At 30.4% G+C, this 25,853-nt stretch overlaps 1 protein-coding gene across 1 annotated transcript in view; it reads right to left on the bottom strand.

Annotated features, from left to right (window-relative positions):
- Window positions 1–25,853, bottom strand: part of LOC148303808 (chondroitin sulfate N-acetylgalactosaminyltransferase 1-like) — a 153,777-nt gene that overhangs the window by 59,959 nt on the left and 67,965 nt on the right. The window contains exons 3-4 of the mRNA XM_088269343.1: window positions 14,716–14,867; window positions 7,154–7,330 (exon numbers count right to left, since the gene is read on the bottom strand). Of these exons, the coding sequence (XP_088125469.1) occupies window positions 7,154–7,330; window positions 14,716–14,867 (329 nt within the window). The remainder of the gene's footprint in view (window positions 1–7,153; window positions 7,331–14,715; window positions 14,868–25,853) is intronic.

Here is a 25,853-nt window from a genome sequence, read left to right as displayed (position 1 = left end):
TTTTTATCAAGCAGAAACTCTTATCTGAAATAGAAATTGAAATCGAAAAAGTATTTGGACACACTCAAAATGTTGTAAAAATAAAATAGACTACTCATTTTTGTAAAATTACACCAAATTAGATTTAAAGTTTCAAAATTTAAGCTTAAAAGCCCTGTTATATCGTATAATATGTACAATATAATACATGACGTTTCTTCCCATTCTCTCTTCTGATCATGCAACCAACACACCCTGAAAACGGCTAAGTTCTCGTAGTTAATCTAAGTTTCGGTTTTGAGGGATTACCGCGACTAAAGGATTAGGCAGGATGTTTATAAATTGTTCCTGACACTCCAATACCGTACTCACAGAATACATGTTGTGCGCATGGGTAGATGGTGACAATGATCTGACGCTTTTTTGTATTTATTTTAGGGGTAGGCAAGACATTTACCTTGGAATTGAAACATACTGTTTATTTACAACATTTTGAGTGTGTCCAAATACTATCACAAACATCTCACCAATAGATGTCTCTAGTGAAATTCTAGTGATTCAAGAACAATGTTTCAAAATTGGTTCATACGTATAGAACTTCCAAGAATTTGAGTTGTGTGGTTGTCAATAATGGGTAGATTGGTGAATGCTACACGTGTGTAATGTGATCACTTAAACCAGCCTTTGACGGTCGTCAGCCCTGCCCAGTCTATTTTATTTTTATAACATTTGGAACAAGTATTAGTGTGTCCTAATACTTGTTCACAAAATATGGATTATCTCCAATTTCAATTTTTATTTCAGATAAGAGTTTCTGCTTGATAAAAAGCTTCTTTACATCTCACCAATAGATGTCTCTAGTGAAGTTCTAGTGATTCAAGAACAATGTTTCAAAATTGGTTCATGTATATAGAACTTCCAAGAATTTGAGTTTTGTGGTTGTCAATGATGGGTAGAATTGGTGAATGTTACACGTGTGTAAAGTGATCACTTAAACCAACCTTTGACGGTCGTCAGCCCCGTAAATGCTCAGACTACCATATTCTCCTTCATCTTTGATGAGATGTCAAAAAATAACACATTGTTTATGTTTTGATAACTCAACAAATAAACAGCAGAGTATAGAAGTCTTTGTATAAATAGGGCTAACGAGCCGCCAAAAACTAGTTTTATGCTCAAATCAATATAAATGACCAACTGACTAACAACATGTTGTAGTATAACTGATTAAAAATGTTTTCAAATCATTTTCTTGTATGTTTAATAATTCCGGAAGAGTCTTACATATATTTCAAGAAGGTCTCAGCTAAAAAAAAAATTACTCAATTCAATCATATACGAGTATAATTCCGAAAACTTGCATGTGAAAGAAGGTCAATGAAATTATATTTAAATCTTCCAAAAATTGAGTATTGTAGTTGTCAATCATGTGTAAAATTGTGAATGTTACAGGTGTATAAAATGATCTCTTAAACTAGCTTATGAAAGGTCGTTAGATCTGTAGATATCGTTCACTCCTTTCATCAACGTCATAAATCAAAAATCGTCTATTTTCAGTTGTGCATGTTTTCGGAATGCGCAGAAAATGTACTATATCCCAGCACAAGTGGCATATTTTGAACTTAATTTTTACCCGCTATAGGGCAGAAAGTGTTGCTTTTGTATTTTGAAGAAAAGTTGTTGTTTAATTTTTTTTTAATATATTAAATATTATTTTAATGGAGAAAAAACCTTCAGGTTTTACCTAAAAAGATTTGTTGCAAAGTAAAAAAATCAAAAAGTGGCTTGATATTTATTTTTAAAACATTCATTTTATTCTTAAACTTAAAAAACGATCTCCTGAAAAAAAAGTTTTTTGATTTATGACGTTGTTGAAAGGAGTGAGCTATATGTAGATTCAAAATTTTATTCAATTTTTTTTGGGTATGTTCAAATCCTTGCTGACAAATCTGGGTTTCTCCACTTACGAGTTATGTTAACATTTTTATATTTTTTGTTTTATCAATATTGAATTTCACTTTATTTTTGCCGTAGCATAACGTTCTTATAATTTCAAGAAAAGTAAAATAAGTTTCAATTAAACATTTGACATACGTTCTGAATGCACTGTGAAAACTAAAAATGATAAATGCATGCATGGATATCAATTTGTACGGCGTTATCGTTATTGATCCTGTCTAAAATAATACCCACCAACCAGGAAAACATGAGTTATAAGGAAAACTTCATCTAGAAACTTTGAATCAGGCATGAAACTGATGTTGCTTATAAATGGGTAACAAAGTTTTAATGCAGTTTACTTAGGAGTTTCAAAGGCATTAGAAATGCATCGCACTCATTGTTAGACTACTTTGCTAATAGCTCATAAGCTTAATTAATTATATGAAGTCATTTTGTTATTTATTTATTGATTTGGCGTTTAATTTGTGGAACTCCATTTTAATTTATTTATTAATTGTTAAATTAAACACAGATTTTTTGAGTCAACTAAGTTGTATTTTATTGTTTTAAAAAAAAAACATAAAAATTAATATTGTGACAGTTGGTTCGCCTAGTCATAACTAATGTAGGCATTTTCAAACGAATGTTCAACAGTTAGTTTAAAAATGATATAACTAGGGGAAACAATTGTCACAATATTAATTTTTATGTGTTTTTTATAACAATAAAATACAACTTAGTGACAACATTTTGAGTGTGTCGAATTGGTGAATGTAACACGTGTGTAAAGTGATCACTTAAACCAGCCTATAACGGTCGTCAGCCCCGTCAATGCCCAGACTTCCATATTCTTCTTCATCTTTGATGAGATGTCAAAAAATAAAACTTAGTGAACTAAAAAAATCTGTATTTGATATAACAGTTAATACATAAATAATTTATTAATACTAATTTCGTTTAAAAAAAAAATCAACCCGTCACGAGCTTTTGAAAATTATGTCTTATGAAGGCCAAAAAAGAACATATTTATTACGTTTATCTAAAGTATTATATTAATTAAGGATGAAAACTGAGGGTGCCTAACCCATTATATATAAGAAGCTAATTTTCAGTCACAACATTTCTCGCGATTGACTCATATTATGATTCATTTATGACATTCTGTTTAGATACAGCAAACTCGACCAAATTTTTATTTGAGATCAAACAGCTATTTATAAATGTATAATAGAGGTGAGAAGATCTAATATAGATAATATAGATATGCAATCAAATAAGACATGATAGAAGGCACCCTTCTATCGTGTCTTATTTGATTGCATATCATAAAGAATTTACTTTTGATGTAATTTTAAATAAAAGTATTTTAAAATATACCCTTGGCATAGGAAAACCAAGTAAGGGCACATTGTAATAATTTGTAATTTGTTATTATGTATTTGATGAAAAATAAAAAAAAGGAATTATGAACTGAGTAAGGTGCTACATAAAAACGTAAAATTTCGAGTTACATAGACGTATGTCACTTGTTGTTAAGGATTCTCGTAGTTAAATTTTAAAATATGATCTTTACATAGTAAAAGACGAGAAAAGGAAGGATTATGACTGCGGCAGATCGTGATAGAACCTCGCTCCCTTCGCGTATCATCCTGTATCCTACATCCCCCACTTTGTTCCCTAAACACGTTCTTCTTCAATTCTATGCTTCTATTACTTGGCTTAGTTGATTCTTTATACATGGTTCCCCCTTTATTTTGAAGTGTGTGAAATTTTCACACGTGAAACAAAATAAAAATGAAGTGTGTGGATTTTCCATGAAAATTTATAAATATTTTTTTAGTATTTTGCGAGTAAATTAAAATTTGCTTTTGATTCGGTGGTCACATTTAGGTCATCTATTCATCAATCCATTCCGAATTGAAATATGAATAAAAAAACTGAATTAAATCCTTAGAATATCTTACTTTTATAAATGTGCATTAAGTGGGATGCATTGAGTAGTATTTAGACACATTGAATAATATTCTTACATTTTGACTAATCGCTATAACAAATATTGTTTTCCTTACTTTTTTTACCAGTTTTTGTTTTTGTGTTATTTATTTATTTATTTTGAAAAATATTGACTCTTTTTCGGTAAATTGTGATACCACAAATCAGTTAAACAAGATAATTTTTCTCAATATAGGTGTCAAAATGTTTACGTATGATATGTAAAAAGGAACTTTTGAGCAATCTTTAGGTACTCTAATGATCATGCCAAAGTGAAGTGAGTTGATATGTTACTACAAATATATCAGAAACATTTATCAGTCTTTGACTTATTTTAATGGTTTCGTTAAACAAAACTAAATAATTATCATTCATAGTTTTTTTTCTTTGTTATTATTTTTATTTAGAATATTTGAAATAAAATTATCGAATTGAAATACGATTAAATGATAATTTTTTTAAATAAATCTTAACATATAATACCGATTTGTTCCTTACTTTTAATTTTTATTTCTTTATTAACTAAATTAGTTTTTTTTAAACATTGTAGAATCGATCCAATGCTTACAAAATGGTTTTACACATTAATTTACAAAACAAATTTTCTTTGGTATATTGAAAAACTTGTAATAATTGTTTTAAATTCACGAACAAGCAGAATTTCAATAATAGTGCCATTAATTTTGTTCAAACGAGTTTTCATTGACACATTGGAAAACTTGCCAAGGAATTTACTTGCCCATACTTAAGGGTTGCAATTAATTGGCCCTTATTGCCCTGATTTATTTTCTTTCGACATTCCAGCTTCCATTAACAGATTAAGTAGTCTTTGTACAAACACCATCTGCAGCTTTATTGCAATTTACATAAAGCAATCTGACGGGTCTTTACTTACCTATTTAGATTTTTCTCGCTGAAAATGCAATCTAAGGAAGAAAATAACAAAGTAAATTGTTTAACTGCCGTTTTCATTGTTTTGGTTTCTTGTGAATGTTTTTTACTGTAACAGCTGAAAACGTGATTTTATGAAACGTCTCATGTAGTTTTTTGTGCTTTTATATGACGTCAAAAGATATTATATTATATTTAATAATACAGTGTCAAATAATACATGAGACAAAAAATAACTGTACAAAAACGAAGGAAACGATAAACACCATTTTATTTTTCACAGTCCACCACAATGGGATTAATTTAGGTACCAAAGTATGACTTTTAATAAATACGAAGATAATTCATTGTCAACGTACCAAGATACGACTCAAATGAATGAGATTATTTATAGTCTTACTTACCAAAATATGACTTAAATGAATACTTAAAACAATCCCGAATAGGTACTTTATTTTACTATTCACGCAAGTCATATTTTTGTACGTAGCCTATGAAATAATCTAAAAGTTTGTTGCTGAAATTCAAGTTTTATTTTTGTTACAAATCAGTACGTATTTTTATGTTTTTTTATCATTTTTTCCAACAATTATTTTTCTGAACACGTAATGCTATCATTCTTGGTTCGAATTCTTGGGGGTCAAAATAAATTGAATTGATGTTTCATTTTATTTGTCACTTCATAAATACCACTTTAAAAAAAATATGATACCTATTTTTATGCGTTTCGCATCATTCTTTGCCGTTGAACGTGAAATTTTATTTAAAAATTTATATGTATAGATTTAAATAAATAGTGGTTTAACCAAGTAAAATTTATTCATTTGGTTTCTGCATAAGATGAAATGTCAATCATTTTACTTTTTTTAGCTGATGGCAAATCAGCCATATTTCAAAATCTATTTAGGTGAATCCACGTGTGAAAGAGATCCAATGCCATTGCGTATATACAAATTCCAAAAATTAATACTATATGGATAGATAATGGGTAGAATGGTGAACGTCACACAAGTATATAAAGTAATAAATCAAGTCAGCTAAAGGCCAGGTCGTAAACTATGGGATGCATAGATATTTCATTTTTTTGCATATAAAAAACAAGATAGAAAAATAAACAGCATGTGAAAGTGTAAATTGAGTATAAGGCATGATGAAATGTAAAAAAAAACATTCGTACTTCGGATGCGGTATTTCTGCGGAGCAAGCTTGTTAGGATGACCGAGATAAAGAAAGATGAATGGCCCGAGAAAGAAACCTTGTCAGGGTAGACTTTTCCAAAGCTAAACAACCAGGTGTAGATTGAGACACCTTTAATATTGAAATCGATTCGTTTATCTAATTTCTTTACATAATTAATACAAAAAACCGATAGCTGTTCATTTCAACCTATTAGATCATTAGTTTACCAACTCGCAGTTAAGTTCGGGAAAAGGTTTTTAAATTCATTTAAATTTTATTCAAAAAAAGTTAGAAGCCTTTGTATAAATAAATAATCACAATACTGCTAAGCTATTAAGCAAATGGTTCCTGTAAGCCAAAAGCTACTAATGTATTCTGTGGTTGTAGTTATGTCATACAAATTAATTGCACCTGCCATTCCTGTGCTAGGCAATCTGCATAGCAACGATGTCTTAAGCACCCGGCGCAAACAAGATGTTATTATGTAATACAGTGGTGTAGTACGTACGGTGGAGTGTGTTGGTAGCTACAGACACATTGGACGTTATAGCAATGTATGCCCTGAATATAAATTTACATAAAAAGAATTTTTTCAAATCAATGTCTCAGATAATATTACGACTACGTATACAAATAGAACATACTACGTCTTATTATTTGAGTTGCAACGCCAAAGTAAAATGACATATTTTACCAGGTATTTTTATTTATTTTTTATTCATTTTAATTATTTGCAATAATTCTTAAAACACAATACAGCTATACACAATACAGCTTTGACAGAAAGACAAGTTTTAAATTTAAAGATTTTACAAATTATCCTGAAAAAATCAATGACCTTAACGAGATCTGCAATCTTACATATTCATTTAAATATTAAGAAAGGCCAAAAACCTTTTCTACTCAGGAAAAAAGTCTTCAAATGCATAACTGCACTTCAATACGAATGACAATTTAGAAGAAAATATAATCGTTTTCATTCGTAATGATTTTTTTTTAATACTTTATAAAATTTAATTATCTTCTTGAAGAATACAAAGTGCTTGACGAAACCAGTTGAAATGATGGTACTTAAAACAATAGTAACAAAAATTGTCACAGATTATCATAGATATAGCATATTTTATCGTCGTGGACCCGATGTATTGTGGAAATTATTTGCAGGACCAACCTGTAAGTTGTTGGATCTGCAGTTTTAGTCTTTCAATTTCCGATGTGAGTCTCTCGAGTTCAGCTCTTCCTTCCTGGTCCCTTCTCTCCAGGAGTTGGACGTATCCTGCCTGTTGTTCCTGCTGCATCTGACCTTGGGAGATGGCGTCTCCTTGGGGTTGGTGAAAAAACTGGGAACCTGGTGAAAGAGAGAGACAATATAAGTACCAACAAAACAAGATGCAAATAATTTTTATTTGATAAATTTATAGGGAGATTTTGGTGTTTCAATTTATTATTTATTTGTTTTATTACTTTATTTATTTTTTCATCATACACATAATAGCAAATAACAATTTATAATAATGTGACCTCAATGAGTTTTCCCGTACCAAATGCATATTTTACAGTACTTAATTACTCGTACTCGTATAAAATTATTTGAAAATTAAATTGTTTATGACATGCAATCAAAGAAGCCATGACTGAATGATGCAATCTATTTGACAGACAAATAGACGCCATGGTGTAGTTGGGTAGACGTTTGATTCCGAAACTGGTGTCACGGGTTATATTCCCGCCAAGTGCAAAATCAATTCAAGAAATAACTATTTTCTATTGGTTTAGGTGTTTGTGATGTATTTTTCACATTAACCTTCCCTATCCTTACAATCCTACCTGCAAAAAAGACTATAATAGAGGCTTTGCAGGTTATTCCTTTTTTTTAATATATTTTTTTTTAATCTTAACTACTCATCTCCACTATCCATTAATTAAATCCACCTCCATCTCCACTATCCATTATTAATTATTAACGAAACTTTAATACAAAGTTTCGTTTTTAAATTACTTTACGGATAAGTAGGTAGGTTGTACAATTTTATAGCATAGTAATCAAAGTTCGTTTGACCAAAAGCTTTATGTGTAAGACATTATTTGATGGTTTTTGATCTTGTGGTTCTATGTACGTTTTCAAAATATGTTGATTTTGATTTATATGCTTTGCTATGAGGTGTTTTTTTGTGATATGTGAGAGTTCGTTTCAAATGCAAATGCAAGAATTGTTTTAGCGTATAGTTCTTTGACTGTCATATTTAAAAATTTGTTGCCTATTTTCCTTGAGAGAGTCCGGCTCAGAATCATAAATATTATTGTCAATTTAAATTTTTAAATTAATTTTTAAATCAAACACACAATTTTTGAGTTCACTAAATTGTATTTTGTTTGAAGAAAACACATAAAAATTAATATAGTGACAATTGTTTAGCCTAGTTATGGCATTTTCAACGAATTTTCAAACATTCGATTGAAAATGCCATAACAAGGTGAAACAATTGTCACAAAACTAATTTAGATATGTTTTTTTTTTAATAAAATACAACTCGGTAGACTCAAAAATATGTGCTTGATTCAAAAATGAATTTGTTAATTAAAATGGAGTTCAACAAATTAAACGCCAAATCAATGAATAATTATTATTGTCATTATTTATTTTTGTCATTACTTTATTTGTATATCATTTATTTTTGTATTGCATTATATTAACTATGGTTAAAAATGTATATTGATTATTTATACAATTTACTTATTTATTGAGTTGGCGTTTAATTTGTAGAACTCCATTTTAATTTATGTATTAATTTTAAATCAAACACAGATTTTTTGAGTCTACTAAGTTGTCACAATATAATTTTTTATGTGTTTTTTGTTAATAAAATACAACCTAGTAGACTCAAAAAATCTGTGTTTGATTTAAAATTAATACATAAAATAAAACAATTTACTTATACTTATAAATACTTATACAAAGTACAGAAACACTTAAGAAGAGTAAAAACGTTTAAATGCTTCAACTTACACAATAAAAATAAAAATAAAACTGTTAACCTTTATTGTGGTGAGTGGTTGAACTTTCAAAGCGTTCATTTTTAACTCAGAAATTCATTTTGAAACTTTCAGTATTTCATTACTAGCGCATGACGATGAAATTTCCAACAAAGTACGCCAATAAAGGCGACAGGCTATTTTATTAATTTCCACACACGTGAGTGATGATGGGAAAATTGTATTTTTACTCGCAGAATTGCCACGAGAATTGACACAGCGGATCGATGTGTCATCGTGAGTCAACATTTTCAAATTGATTTTTAAGCATCGTCAGTCTCTTGTTCAAAATACGACATGTAAAAAAATAATGTGGTCTAAAAGTTCAACACAGTAATAATTTTTTTGAATTTTTGTTTTTATTTTATTAAAATCAGTCGATGCACTGAAATCAAATCTGGTGATAAAGCTAAAGAGGCAGTGTACAATAAAGTTCTAGTACCAACCCTAATGTTGAAATGTGAAACATGGAGTAGGCCAAACAAGGATAAAATAAGACTGAATTTAGAAAAAATGCGATCTCTTAGATGAAAATGTGCAAAAAGATATGATGTATAGTATGAAGGATTTTCGAATAGTAAAATAAGTCAAGGCGCTTTTTTGATACAAGAAAGGTGTGTTGAAATGGTTTAAACATGTGGGATAGCCGAGTAAGGAAAGAACGGAAAAATAAATATATGAGGTGAATGTAGTTGGAAATACAAGTAGAAGAAGACCGAGAAAATTTCGGCATGATTTACTTGAAATATAATAGTTGGGCGTGGACAGTTAACAGAAGCATATTAAGATGGATGAAAACTTGGCACGATCAAGTATTTCCAGTACTTAAAAGGTCAAGAGTCATCATCACCGGATGGATATGAGGAGATGCATAAATGTGGAAGAGGCGAAAAGTGTTTGCAAATACAGATTGATGCGCTGTTCTATTCTTACTTCCTTATCCTGCGGAGAAGCGACGTAATGGTTATGTTATTTTAATATACATATTTATTTTTATTTTTTACACTATTACAATTATTTTGACTCCCGTGCAGACCACCAAAGAGATGGATCTACAGCTGGGAATCGATATCGCAGGAGGCTTATTCCTCTTCGAAACAGGCCACGAGGTCGACATCAAGAAGAAGAAGAAGAAGAAGACTTTATTGCAATCGATTTTGTACCGTACGATGTAACGATGGGTGTAGATTGTAAATGTTTCACATTTTCCCACCTTTATGATTTATGAGAATCAACTCTCCAACATGTCAGCCTCGTAAAACATTCCTTGTACTTGATAAATTTCCCTTGAGCTTACGTAAGTTTTTTTTTCTTGTATTTTCCTGAGAAATTTGCGTATCTAATCTTAGGATATAATAAAACAGGGCTTTGTAGAAATAATACACATCCAAAGAAAATTGTGAATTTTGTATTATACTCCTAATTTATTTCTTTCACATTTGTGATAAATTTTCTCATACATTTTGTACACAAGCCCATTATTTTTAAATAAAATTTGAAAATGTAAAATATTTTATAAAAATTAATTAATACGCTTGGATACTTACATGGATTTAAGTCTTACATTGAAATTTCTTTGTGGGACTTAAAACAGCAACTTCATATATATTTTCCACTTTACTATATTTTTCACAACATTTTGAGTTCTTCCAAATAATTGTTAACAATTTCAAGGTTTACCATGAAGATGAAAAAAATGAAGTCTTAATATTTATAGGGCTAACGATCTTTCATAGGCTTTACATTACACACGTGGAACTTTCACCATTCTACCAATGATTGACGACTTTTATTTAACTAAAATCTTTCCCTACTCAGCCTTTATTTGACACGCTTTTTATTTAGCAGAGACCCTTTTGAAAACTTAGATTCTGTAATAAGCAATATTTACATATATATATATATATATATATATATATATATATATATATATATATATATATATATATATATATATATATATATATATATATATATATATATATATATATATATATATATATATATATATATATATATATATATATATATATATATATATATATATATATATATATATATATATAAATATTGCTTTGAAGATTTTCATAACTGTTTACTTTGAAACTTGTCCAATATCGTATACTTTAAACAGTTCTTCGTTCACTTTATTCTCAAATGTTATACGACAGTTTCATTAGACAGTTAGTTGGTACTTTTGACTGCAGATACGTTAGAGTAGAGATCTGTGATCTGCTAGATGGAGACGGAAGACATGATATTGTAGGAATACTGGAAAAACGTTTCTAGAAAACGTTTTTTTATGTGAAAAGTTGGTGAACGTTACGCTTTTATGAAAACATATCGATACAAAAAAGGGAGAAAACACTATATACATACAGATACTATCTTCAATATTATCGCCCCGAATGGATCATATATTTTCACCATTTAAGGCAGTGATCTCCAAACTTTTTTAACCGTTTTTTTATGACGAAAATAATCATTAATTGTACCCCTAGCCTTTACCTTCTCGAGTGGACTTACTCTTTATATTTTACGATAATTTCGTGTTTTTCATGAGGTAAAATTCTAGGCAAAAATTCGATAAATGAAGAGAAAAACTGAAGAAAATCATTTAATACCAAATGTATACTTGGTTTTCAAACCCATTTATGAAACTATTTTATTTTAATTTATTAATTTTGCAATTATTTATAAGAAGACAAACAGTATAATATTTTGAAGAAAAATATGTCTTTAAAAAAAATCCATACCCCTTAGGGTATGTAAATCGCTCTTTTAAGACCACTGATTCAAGGTTTCAGGTCACATATTTTAAAAACTTAGATCTGATATGACTTACATTAGTTTTCCATTAGTGACTGATAAATCGCGTTATTTTTTCACCGGAGGGGGAATAATGAAGTCACAAAGCGTCATCAATTGAAAACGGTGTCGGCAAATCACCGGCCCTTGACAGGAGCTGCCATCATTTCAAGTTAATTGACTCCACGTCGATCAAATCGCGATTCTAATACGATCAATCCTCGCTTTATTTGACGTTTATTCAACTTCATACATATTTTCATCGCGGGGACGTAATGCTCGTGTTAAAGGCGTCGAAGCCATATTTAGAATACGGCTCAATTCGTGTCGTCGATTTCGATCGACATTTTTTTCATTTTATTGAATTTTTTTAGGAAAAAAACTGTCGAATTTCGAAAAACGTGAATTAAATAAAAATAAAAATTTTAAATAAACATTTGCATAAAAGTTTTTTTTGAAAATGCAATGTTAAATATATATATTTTTACAATCATTGTAGCGCACCAAGGTATAGCTGTAAAAATACATGACACACAGAATTCTGTAGTATGACTTTTAATTTTTTTCAGATCAAGCTCTATAGGGACAATAAATTAAATAAACAAAATACAAAATTATAAAGTTAGGTATTTTCTTTATTGCTTCGGTATTCACTCAATGGTAAGACACGATAAAATTTAAACGAAAATAATTGTTTTTTACCACTTGAATGGTAAAAAACAAGTGTTTTCTTTTAAATTTTATACAGTTAGATATGAATACTAATAGATTTATATTATCGACTGACACTTCGATTTATATTATTATTAGATTAAAACCAATATTTTTAGCTTTACCACTTTATTTATATTTGACCAGCGACTGGGTTTCGTCATCAGACTGGTGGGAGGCTATACAAATTGCTATACAAATATCATATAATACTTAAATTCACTCAAATTAAATTAATTTCTCAACAAAATTGTATCAAATTATGGTTATCAACTCCTGCCTTGTTTTATATATAACATAACAATTTTTTTAGCCTCCCACCAGTCTGATGATGTCGGTAACGACGAAACCCGGTCGCTGTATATAAATATTTTGCCCTAATAAGATATATTCAATGTTATGGTAGGTTGTGTAATCTCGATGAACGCATATTTTATGTGTTATATACCTAAACTCGAGTGTAAAGAGTGTGAATATAAAATAAAATTTCTACGCACTGCTGATAAGGAGTTCCGTATTCACAACGTTTGGAGTTTTTGGGTCCCATAAGCTTTGTATGATTATTTCTCTATTGTCCCTAAACGTGGTGAATGTAGAATAAGAAATTATTTACATGTTTAAAAAATTACTATTAATTAATACATTTTGAAGTATTTTATTTTATTAAAACAATAATATTATACGTAAAGTATTTTTAAAGGCCTCAAGAGAACTTTTAAAAAAATGTTTGAGTGTTTTCGGATTTGCGAATCTATTGTGAAGCTTTATAGACTTTCCAAAATGTTCTAATAAATTCACTGACCACAAAATGGCTAGAGAACTAACTAATGAAGACCTTTATTTGAACCTTCTTCTTCTTACCCTTATCCGCACCGTATGGTGCATAGGGCACTGCATCGTATTGATGCAGTGTTATTTTGATTGTTATTTACACGAAGGCAAGGTGATCACTCTTGTGCTTCAGGGTCTAGTCCAGGGTGATATTAAATAAATTTTCGAGTGTAAAATCACTAATATTTATTTTCACCCACCTTGGGAATCGAAATCAGGATCTCCAGCACGGTAGCTAAACACGCTTACCATTACCATCAGTATTAACAATTAAAGCATTAATCAATGACAGTGTGAATATTGAAAAAACGAAATATTTTTTGTATTTTTATTTTCTTTTTCTTTTTCTTTTGACATACTCTCTCTTCTTCAGATAAATCTCTCTTATTCTTTTTTTTAATGAAGCTTCATGCGCATTTTTTAGTTAAAATGGTTGTCTTCGTTTGACAGGTTGTATCATCGTTCTTAGTATTAACTTGATGCCTTTGAGACGTTGAGCCTTTGGATGCACGTGTGTCAGATCCTTCAGGATATGTCAGACCTAATTATCCCGGCAATCCATTATGCCAGTGTCCCACACCAAGGGTATTTAGGAACGTAACGTAAATCTACGGCTCATATTCATACAAATGTATCCGAGTGTGTACAAAGGTTTCAGCTATATGTAAGAGTATTTCGTATTTTCAGATAATAAGATTAACCCTTAGTCGGTTGGTATGAAAACACCTATGTAACTCTTATGCTGGGCACATGGTCCTTTTTTTAAAAAAAAACATATCATTGATTTAAATTAAATACAAACTTTTTTAAATAAGGCATCATTGAGGACAGTTTGTATGATATATCCACGACATTGAAATATATTTCTTTTTTTTAACATCTCAACAAAGACGAAGAAGAATATGAAATCTGGCCATTAACGGGGCTTACGACCGTCATACGCTGGTTTGAGTGATCACATGTGTGTAATATTCACCAATTCTACCCATGATTGACAATCGCCATACTAAAATTCTTAGAAGTTCTATATATATGATCCAATTTCGAAACATTGTTCTTGAATCACTAGAATTTCTCTAGAGACATCTATTAGTGAGATGCAAAGAAGCTTTTTTATTGGGCAGATACTCTTTCATTTGTATGCGAGGTCCGAAGGCGTACACCAAGCAGAAAGAAAAACTTACATATGAATAAAACCCAAATTTGTGAACCAATTTTCGGATAAAGTGGTCTTTCTGATATCCGGTTTTGTGCTTTATCTTAGACATGGGATCCCAAACTTATTTGACCCATAACCCCCCTTTTTAGACACAACATTACGCAAGGCCCCACTTGATTCGTTATACTTACTGTCATCGAGGTCATCTGCAGGTGGAGTGGCCGAATCCAGTCCGCAGTGACTCAGCAGCAGGAGAGACAGCAGGGAGAGCGAGCAGATGAGCAGAAGCGCGCGCGCCAAGAGCCGCGAACCCAGCGCGCGCGCCATCACACGCCTCCCTCGCCTGTAACAGCAACGACAAAGGGTTAACTAGTAAAATTATAAAAATTATCTAGAGCACGACTATGATAGCCGCTTCACCCACAACCAAGGGTTGATGGTCCCAATAGTGAACAATAAATATGGAAGTAGAAAAATTTAATTCAAAATTTTGAGCATTCTTAATTTGTCACCAGCAGAGGTAATAGTTCAAACAAAAATAAGGACTAAAAGTTTAAGTAACTGGATAAAGATCCAGGTAATTAAAAAATGATAAATATTTTATTTTTACACTCTCCTTATCATTCATTGTTCACTTTGTGTAATACCACAAAAACACTACTTCATGACTACCAGTTTCAGATTAATCATTCCAACATGAGGTCAAATGTATTTTTTTCCTTTTTTGTGTGTATGTTATGTTAAAATAGTTTTTTTCATTTTGATTCAATGCACTATTGGGTACGAATTAAACTCAGTTGTAGTAATATTTTTAATAATATTTGTTATATTAAACGAAGAAGACTTCGCTTTATCGACAATGATCAAAATGTACCAGTTTCAAATAACTCAAAATAAAAATTAAACTTGTATGTAATAACTAGAGTTTTATTATATGATAATATATTGTGTATTATCTTTTGTGAAAGATAACCAAACCTAATTTCACAACATTTTGGGTGTATTAAAATTTTTGGAAAAAAATTAACAATTCTTATATGGTTACAGAAAATTGTTTGAATTTTAACTGACTATTTTAGGCGTTAAAAATTCATGAGGAACTTCAAATTATTCCCCGCTAGTCTGCATATTACTATTATTTATTGAGAGTATAACACATATTTTTGTACTAAACGCACAGTTAAACTTTATTTCGTGGTATTATTTCCTGAACGTTATTGAAAAAAATATATATCTATGAAGGATGAGTAATGGACAAGGCTGTGCATATTTAAGGACAAGTCAACACGGGCAAAGCACCATCTTTGGGGCAATAAATAAGGATAGTTTGTGAACTCGATGCGGTTAATGACTCCAGCTGTGGATTTAACTGTTTATGCAACAAATAACGGAACGCCGTTGGTTCCACTGAAATAACTTTTAGATCCTGGAATTCCTGGGGCCATTATACAAGCATAACTACTTCCTGAAAGACGTCTAAATTATTTAACTAAGAATTTCTGAATAATTTAATCAAAAGGGTGGAATTTAAAACATAATTCTCAAGTAAATTAATTTATTTAAATTTTTATCATAATCCAGATGCAATAATAATAATAATTTTGAATAATTAAGATTATTTGCAATCGTATGTTTGTTGTACGGAAAAAAATAATTTTACTGCCTTTTATGCATTGTAAAATGAATAATTTTATTTGTATTTTACTATTGTTTTCTATTCCATCTAACTGACTATTCTAAAATTCTTCCACTTACAGCGAGATATTCGATAGCCTACAACTTTTCTTAAAACCCAGGTAACATTCAACGTGATTGAATTTTTTTTTTGAAACACCATTTTTTTGAATTTGAGATTTTTTCTCGTTTTTAGCAGAGTTGTGTGGCGTTCTATTCTCTCTTAGCAGCGTGACGGTTAGGTAGTAAGTTACTTAGAAACAACGTTTTTGTGTTTAAAAAATAGTTTTACTTAAATAGTCATAAGTATATGGTTTTGAAAAGGAAAGAGTTATTGAAATGTAAAGAGTTAAATAAATTATATATTTTTTTTAAAAACATTTTCAAGAAAATCAAATTCCAATACATATTCTATAAAAATGTGCGCGGAGACACGTCTGGCTTCTTGCGCAATCCATCATTTACTGAATTGTGTGTTTGCGAGCACCCCCCTAAAATTTACTCTCCATATTCGTTATGGCGAATGTGTGACCGATCACGATTATACAAAGTTATGAAAAATTTAATTAACGATCATGTGAGCACTTTTAAAATATCTACGCTTTAAATTGTCGTTTCTTAATTCCGTTTACCGTATATTGATAATATTTTATTGACGATATCCGGGCCCCATTACGATCAGAATCCTGAATAATAGTTAAACTTAACCCATTTCTAATAGCTTGTTATCAAACGCTTAACTAACTTGGCTAGAGTTAGATATTCGTACCAAACAAGTTCGTAACATTTTATTATCCATTGAGGTGCACACGATTGCAGTTATGATTGTATATGAAGCACCCATAAGGTATTGCAAAAGCACTTATATAGAGCGATAATCATTAAACCAGCTTTGGAAGTTCATTTCCCGAACTAAGCAGACGAATAGAAACGAAGCTTATAACAGGTTCTTCTTCAAACCCTTACCGAACCCCATGATAAATAGGATACTGTATCATATAAACGCAGTTTTATCTTGATTGTTAGCATATGAAGGAAAGGTGATATCCCTCCGCTTCAGGTACCAGTCCAGGGTTATATTGAATAAATATTAGAGTGAAAAAAATCACATATATTTATATGACTCCCTCCCCCTGGGGATTGAACCCGGTATTTGGTAGAATAGGTACTTGCATAATACTCTTCAAATGAATAAAACCCATTACTTATAAAGTAGATTTTTTTTTAATTGCTTAAAAAAATATATCGTTCTTTCTCGACTCATTCGTTCCACATGTCCAAACCATCTCAACACACCTTTTTAATTTTATCGATTATGCTTATCTGAGCTTTGCATTATTTTTTTATTTCACAACTCAAACATCTCTTCCACTCTCTTAGAAAAAATTGTAAGTTAGGATTTATTTCTCAATTTTCGTAATGGAGGCGCTTGTAAATACGGTCCTTTACGCTTCCCATCCATGTGTGTTAGGGGATGTAATTGGAAAAGCTTTTTGCCTCTCCTCTTTAAACATGAGAGAGCTTTCATATGTTTATCGTCCAGTATCTCATTTTTTTTCTCGAAAAGTCTCAGAGAGGGAATCTTAAATAAAATTAAACAATAAAGGAGCGGGATTTATGCAGCGACCGAATTTTATTTTTTTGTATTTTTTTTTGTTCTCTTTCTTTTGTACTTTTTGAAGACGTGATCGAGTAAAAGAGTTTATTTTTTCCACCAACCCTGAAAAATGAGCTTAGCCATTTTGTGTGGGTGGTACTAAAAAGCGAGATTTTTTGACTTTGGGAGTGTTTATATATATAATATAAGTGAAGAACATACATACCATAAATCGGCCCTGGGTGCGTGATTTAGCCAATATATCAAAAATTAAATTGTAGAGAAGGGTATTAAAAATTACACATGTTTAGGATTATAAGTTACACAATGTAGAACGAATATGGGTATGCAATCCCGAGGTCGTTAAGTTTACTGATTTTTTTCTTTTCCAAAATACTTTTCATTCTTCATTTTTTCCTCTATAGTAGTACTTTCATACAAATTTCCTTCATAAACGCCATTTGTATCCCATTTAATATATTCCACTCCTTAATTCGAGTATTTTTAACGCAGGACTGACCACCTTACATTTCATTAATTGATACGGCAGTAACTTTATGCTAATATGTCTTTATTTTGAATTTTAATTATTTCCTTGAGAAACAATAATTGGTCAGAACAAAAAATTGAATCATTCATATTATAACAATAACGGAGATAACCATAAAATTATTTATTCAAAATGTCATATGCAGTAACATTAAAAAAAAATAAAAATTATTATATAATCCCATAATTAATAATATGACAATAAATAAAGCCTCCCTCCTATTATGTTCCCGCTCACAAAATAAATAAATAGATAAAAAAGCTCTTATCTCCTCTTCACCCTTCAACGTCATAAGGACATTACTCTTTTATTTAGACTAAGCTTAACATCGAAACACGTGTCACAATAGATTATAAGAAAAATTGTATCAACCAAGCAATTTTTTTATTAAAAGATTGGTTGGTGCAAGAACATTAAAGAAAAAAATAGGTAAGAAGAGAAAAATAGTAGAAATCATAATAAATTCTTCATCTTTGATGAGATGTAAAAAAATTATAAAAGCTCTTGTGGTGTATAGCCGTATACGTAAAAGCTGGAGTAAAAAATTGCCATCGATTTTTACCAAATGAAATTATAAATTAAAAATATAATCTGAAAAATTGTTGTGTGATAAATTCGCCTTCAATATGCGACAGAACTTTTAAGGGCTTAATATTTCACAATCCCCACAAAGTACTATGTACAGTTCTCTATATTACACACACCCCATTTCATCCCTTCATTGTGCCCATATTCAGACCGGGTTTTCATCAGCCAATGAAGGCAAAATAGCCGTAAGCTCTGCAGCATTCGTAGTATCCGCCATCCCACACATATATTCAACTACGTAGTCCGAACAATGTGGGTCGTATGGAAGGTTCGAACATTCTGGAAAATAGTTGTTTGAATTTTCAATTGATAATTGATGATACATTGTATGCAAAATATGGATAAACGAAAATAATGAAGCATTGTTTTGCTTACAATCCAATTATTTTTTAATTCTTTATTTTAAGGGTGTCTTTTAATTGGATGCCATTTTTATTTGGCAGAGAATTTCCAAAGCTGTACCGAGAACGGGTGAAAAAAGTTAATTACTGGATATATGTATATCCAAAATTTGAGTAGTGTGGTTGCTTATTATGGGTATAATGTTCGTAAACCTTGTTAATGTTCGTGTTATAATGTTCGTAAACCCAAACTTCCGTATTCATCTTCAACAATGCTGAGAAATAAATACATAAATAACTGTTAGGTTATATATCCAAAATAAAACATGGTTTGTTGAATTAAATTCTTCATTTATTTGTTTCGTCTTCTTAGGACATTATCAAACACGTGTTTGTTAATGTCCTAGGAAGATGAAACGCGTCACCTATTAACATATACATAAATAACTGTAGAATTCAATACAACAAACCTTGTTTTATTTTGGATATATTACCCAACAATTCAATATGGAATTCTACCAACTGTCTGCTGTTACAATAAATAACATAAATAACTCTTTATTGGACCAAACTAGATATGTAAACAACGATTGGGATACACTTTAAAAATGTGAATTTAATAACTGGTCGAATTATACGTCGAATATAAATGAAAAATCAAGCTTTCAAGAGTCTCCTAGTACGTAAAATAATTAAGCTTTTATCTTATTCAACGCCATACTACTTTTACTTTTACATTTGACTTCAAATTCTTGGAGTTTATTTATATATATATGGTTTAATTTTAAAACATAGTCCTTCAATCACTAAAATTTCACATAAGTAAAATTCAATTTATTAGTTAGATGAAAGAATTGATTTTATATAAAATTTTTGTTGTGTTATTTGGAGAAGAATATATTTTATTATAAAAAAATATATATTAGATAAAGTATTTTAATGATGACGTCCGAATTTCAGCGAGTGTTACCACGATGAGTAGGAACGCATATATGAGTATTGTCTCCAATTACACCATTGATCATAGCAGCCATGTCGTCACAAGAAGTGCTCGCGATCCTATTAAGCTCGCGAGCCGCAGGAAGTTAACTCGAGTTAGTGAGTCTCTCCTCCGTAATGACAGTTCTCGAGTCCGCTATAATTCCCGAGAATTCCCGGCTTATGCCTTGGAAGTGTGGAAGGCAACTCGAGTAATTGTGCTCTGCGCTATTCCACACGCAAAATGTCCCTTTAATTACCCACATTCCTACGTATCCCGGCTAAATACCTCGGAGATAGCAAAATGATAAGTACTTTTCGGGAAGATGTCATCCTGAACGAAATCGGTCCTCAAATACGTTAGACATTCAAAATTATCTCCGTGGAATTCGATCATTAAAGGTTTAGAATTTCAAATGAGTAACACACTTTTGAATTAATTAGCATTAATTACAAAGTAAACAACGGAGTCCTAGTTCCAACCCTAATTTAAGGAAGTTAAAATGGAGTTAAGTTAAGAAATATATGTGGCGAATGTGAGAGGGAAAACAGAACGAGGACGATCAAAAAAGACTTGGCACGATAAGATCAATCAGAAACTAAAATCTGGCGGTGTCAAAAGTCTGCGTAATCGGAGGGCATGTATGACTAGATGTATGGATGTGAAGGAGGTGAGGAGTGTATGTCAGGACAAAAGAGTGTGGCGTCCCATCCCCTCTGCCTACCCCTGCGGGGAAACGGCGTGATGGTAGTAGTAGTAGAGAAGTAAGAATGAAGTAGGCAAAAAAGGATTCAAGTAGACTGAATAAAGTTGAAATGAGATCTCTTAGATAATTATGCACATAAGAGTCCTGGTTCTGACCATAATGTATGGAAGTAAAGAATGAAATAGGCAAAAGAAGGATGAAAGATGGTCGAATAGAGTTGAAATATGATCTCTCAGACTAAATGTGCGTAAAATTATGTATGATGTTCTAATAGTGATAAGAGGAATGTATGCAAGGATGAGATAAGCATTATCGATAGAATTTAGCAAAAAGTGTTTATATATTTTGGACATGTGGAACGAATCAATGAGGAAAAGGCGGTAAAACAAATTTAAGAAGCGAACGTAGTTAGAAATAGAAGCAGATGAAGAACTAGGGAAAAAGTTATCACTTAACCAACCTATGCCAAGTCATAATCTCAATAAATACCGAGACTTGTTTATTCTTTTCAAATATATTAATATTTCAAAAAAATAGTTTTTACTGGTTGTTTAATTATATAAAATGCAGTTCTACTTAGAAATAAAGTTTTCCTTTACTTCCCAATTATTTAAATCTAATTAATATTCTACCTCGTGATTTGAAATCTACTTTACTACCTAATTACATTCAAACCTGTTAAAAGAAGCATCTGTAGCTTCCGAAATAAGTCGTTAAAAATTAATATAATACTCAGGTGTTAAAAAAAAATATGTTTTCATTTACAATTTACTCATGTCTTAACACTAAGTGAAACAATAAATAATATTACTTAATATTAAGTATAACTAAGGTTGATATTCTCTATAGCTCTCATCATCAACCCTTGAAACATTTTATGAAAACTTTTATCACGAGAAAATGCTCAACAAAATATCCAGCGATCCATTAGTGCGACGGCAGTTGTATTGAAACAATGCAATTCAGTTCGCCTCCAGAATTTGCATTTCACCATCTGCTTACCCCGAACACTACTTGCGACACGTATGAGTTCCACATCTCGTGTCACTTTGCAATTTAAAAAGAGGACGTTTCCAGTTCGCGAAACAAATGCACACGTTCCGCGTCACGCCGTATTGTGTGCCTTGCACTTTTAGCGACATGCCACGAAATAGTGACGCGATGGGAACACTTAGCGCTGCGAATCAACGGCAAACTTGCGTTGAAAACTTTACAAACTTTTCATTTCGATTCGCGCATTCCCAGTGGAGTTACTCACTCAAATTAAACGTAGTAAATTACATATTAGAACATGTTTTTACACATATCGCTCACTACTTTTAACAACGTCATAAAAAAACTAGATTTTTCAGGAGATCGTTTTGAAAGTTTAAGAATATAATGAATGTATGAAAAATAAATATCAAGCCACTTATTGAACTTTTTACTTTGCAACATATCTTTTTAGGTAAAACCTAAAAACCCGCTACAGGGAAGAAAGTGTTGTTTTTGCATTTTGAAGAAAATGTATTGTTTAATTATTTTTTTTAAATAAAATAAATATTTTTCAAATGGAGAAAAAACCTTCAGATTTCATCTCAAAAGATCTGTTGCACAGTAAAAAGTTTAATAAGTGGCTTGATATTTATTTTTAAAACATTGCATTATATTTTTAAACTTAAAAATCATTCTCCTGAAAAATCAAGTTTTTTTTTATTTATGACGTTCTTGAAAGGAGTGAGCGATATGCCATTTGAATCTTAGAGCTTTCAACGCAAATTTCAACTCAAACCTTTCTTATAAATATAAATAAATAAATAAAATCTAATCAACAAGTATGTAGAATTTTTGTTTATTTTATCAAATAGGTATTTAAAATTTATACAAAAAATAAACTCATCATTGCGATTTTATTCCTTTTCTTTTAATTATATGAGTGAATATTTATAATGAAATATTATTGTATTAAATTTTCTTACCAACGTTTTAATGTTTGCTTTTGTTTTCTTATTCAAGCTTCTTTTATTTTCATACATCTATCATACATGCTCTCCGATCGTGTAGACTTTTGACACCACTAGATTTTTGGTTCTGATTAACTCGTTCGTGACTCTTTTTCGGCTAACCTTGTTGTGTTCTCCCGTTCACATTCGGAAGATAATTTTAGAATTTAAAGAATCGTTTGTCAACATATTTTTTTTAACTTTGAAGTTAGTACTTTAAGTTTTGAGCCAAACCAAAAATTATCTCTCAGGTGCTCAAGGACAATCTTTAACAAAAAAAATTAAATTCAGTGAAGTTTATTTTTTCGATGTGTAAAGATTTTTTCTTTCTAATTCTAGTTCTATTATTTTTATCTCCTTATTGAATGTCATATAAGTCAGTCAAGTCATTTTTTAACGCAAACATTCATTGAAAACCCCACTGTACGCTTACTGAGAGCTTGGTGTAAAAAACATGTGTAATTTAGAGTTTTATTGCGTATATTCTGACATACTCGCACTTACGTTAATATCCAGTAAACGCGAGATTAAAATGTTTCCCTTGTATTCATTCAAAAAAGCAAATACGTATATGGCGGAAAACAAAGAAAAAACATATGATTTAATGCAAACATCAATAGAATATTTTTACCGTATATTGTGTGAGATTTACATTTTTATGACTCGTACAAAACAGCGAATATTTCAAAAGAACATATAATAAAATCACTGAATTTAGCCTATTTCCAAATTCGTTGTGAATGAATGGGTGTAGTTTAGCACTTAAATATATATCTTTATACAATATAATAATATTTTTATTGTGTACAAATCATTGTTAACAAATTCTGGTGTAGTCTCCACGTTTACTCCACATTTTGGAGGTTATACTTATACATCAATTGACACTTTTTTCACATGCTTCTTCTTGGAACCATCTATGGTTAAGTTAAGAAAGTTTTTTTTATCTTTTATATTTTTATTAAAGACCTTTATAAAATGTATGTAAGATTCTTCTTGATAATCTTACATACTTGGAGACGCTTGAAAATTTAAAAAATATATATGTTTAACTTATATTTTGACTAGTTCATAATATTTTGAGTGTGTCCAAATCTTTTTTCACATTATCAATATTTCATAGTAAACTTTTTTTTATAATTACATCTATCGTCACACTCTTGAATAACTGGTGGTGTAATGGTTAGCGTATTTATTATTCAGCTACCGCGCTGGTACAGGTTCGATTCCCAGAGGGGGGGGTGAAAATAAATATAAGGGATTTTACACTGTAATATTTATGTAATATTACCCTTGTCAGTAACGATCATGATAATACTGCGTCGATGCGATTCAATGCCCTATGCACCATTGGGTGTAGATAAGGGTTAGAAAGAATATATGAGATGCATGAATGTGAAAGAGGCGAATATTGTTTGACGAATATTTATTCTCACTGCCTACCCCTGCGGAGTTAGTTACATAGTTCGGTTGTTTTAAATTTGTTTATTCATATATACAAAATCTGTTTAAATGAAAACATATGTGTGTTAAGTTAGACAAATGTGCTCCAGATATGCTTTTTAAAAAAATGTAGAAATCTTAGTTTACATAGTAACGGTCGGTATGTCATACTTAAATATCTAGATAAAAAATGTTTATTTGTAATAAATAATGATGCTATGAATGATGTTTGCGCAAAACATTATAAGATTAAATTGAACAATTCAATTTTTCGTCATAATTCGATATTCTTAAAAGCTCGCTTCTCTGCTTTTCGCAGTAGACCATACACCGTAAATAACACAAAATTCCTTGTAGTAATTTTTACACTTAAGTGACGCATTTCACAACGCTTGGATAAGTTAAGCTTTTAGCGTGCGGTAGGAATGCCTTAAATAAATATAGAAGGCTGGAAAGATCCATTTGTCTTAATAATCCGATTAATTAATGACAAAGCTCTCCTTTTGTTTTGGACCAATTCCCTAAGATGTCTATTCATCTTGCCGTTCTTAGTGAGAATTAATAATACACCTTTTCGAGTAAGCTAAACAAATTTGGTATTTTTATGCCCAGAGAGCCGGTTCACAACCTTTTTATCCAGTAAACATAATATAATATGTTCATAAGATACGCTTGAAAAATACATTATTTACCTTTTTTTACTCTCACAGCCATTATTAACATTACTGAACTTAATAACTTAGTCTACCCGAGAAAAAATTACTTTAACAACACATATATATATATATATATATATATATATATATATATATATATATATATATATATATATATATATATATATATATATATATATATATATATATATATATATATTGGTGATGACCAAAATTGAATTCTTTATGGGAAATTTTATTAAATTAAAATAAAATTCCAAATACATACTCGTATATGTATAACTATTTTATTTTTGGTACATTTTTTCAACTGGTTTCTACAAGCACCTTCTCATCTTCTGGGATGGCACATATCCATTCCTGATGGTGAAAAATTGCTTATCAAAACCGGTTTTAAAAAAGTACCACAAATAAAATTGGTTTAAAACAATGTTAATGCTTATTTTTTATAGATATTTTTGTATTTATGTGTGCTTTTTTACCCCTATTTGCACTAAATAGTGCATTGAGCACCACGTAATATGGATTCAGTGTCAACTTGATTGTCAATTATATTAAGTCCTGATCTTTGTAATCATTTTACTGAGTAAATGGACTCAAAGTGAATGACTTTATTGACATGTGTATTAGAAAAAATGTACGAAAATAAATTCATAGAGAAAAGAAAATAACAGAAATGGCTAGGCAATTCGGAAATGCAAATACGTTTTCAGCGAGTGTAAGTTGTAAACTGCTAATTTGTAAGTTCTGTTGAGAGAATCTATGAACCTACTTGTTTACCTACCAAAATTA

The sequence above is a fragment of the Brachycentrus maculatus genome, unplaced genomic scaffold (genome assembly GCF_059751285.1).
Source record: "Brachycentrus maculatus isolate JH-2025_06_01 unplaced genomic scaffold, ASM5975128v1 h1tg000345l, whole genome shotgun sequence".
Classification (NCBI taxonomy): Eukaryota; Metazoa; Arthropoda; class Insecta; order Trichoptera; family Brachycentridae; genus Brachycentrus; species Brachycentrus maculatus.
This window is presented reverse-complemented; position numbering and strand designations above follow the sequence as displayed.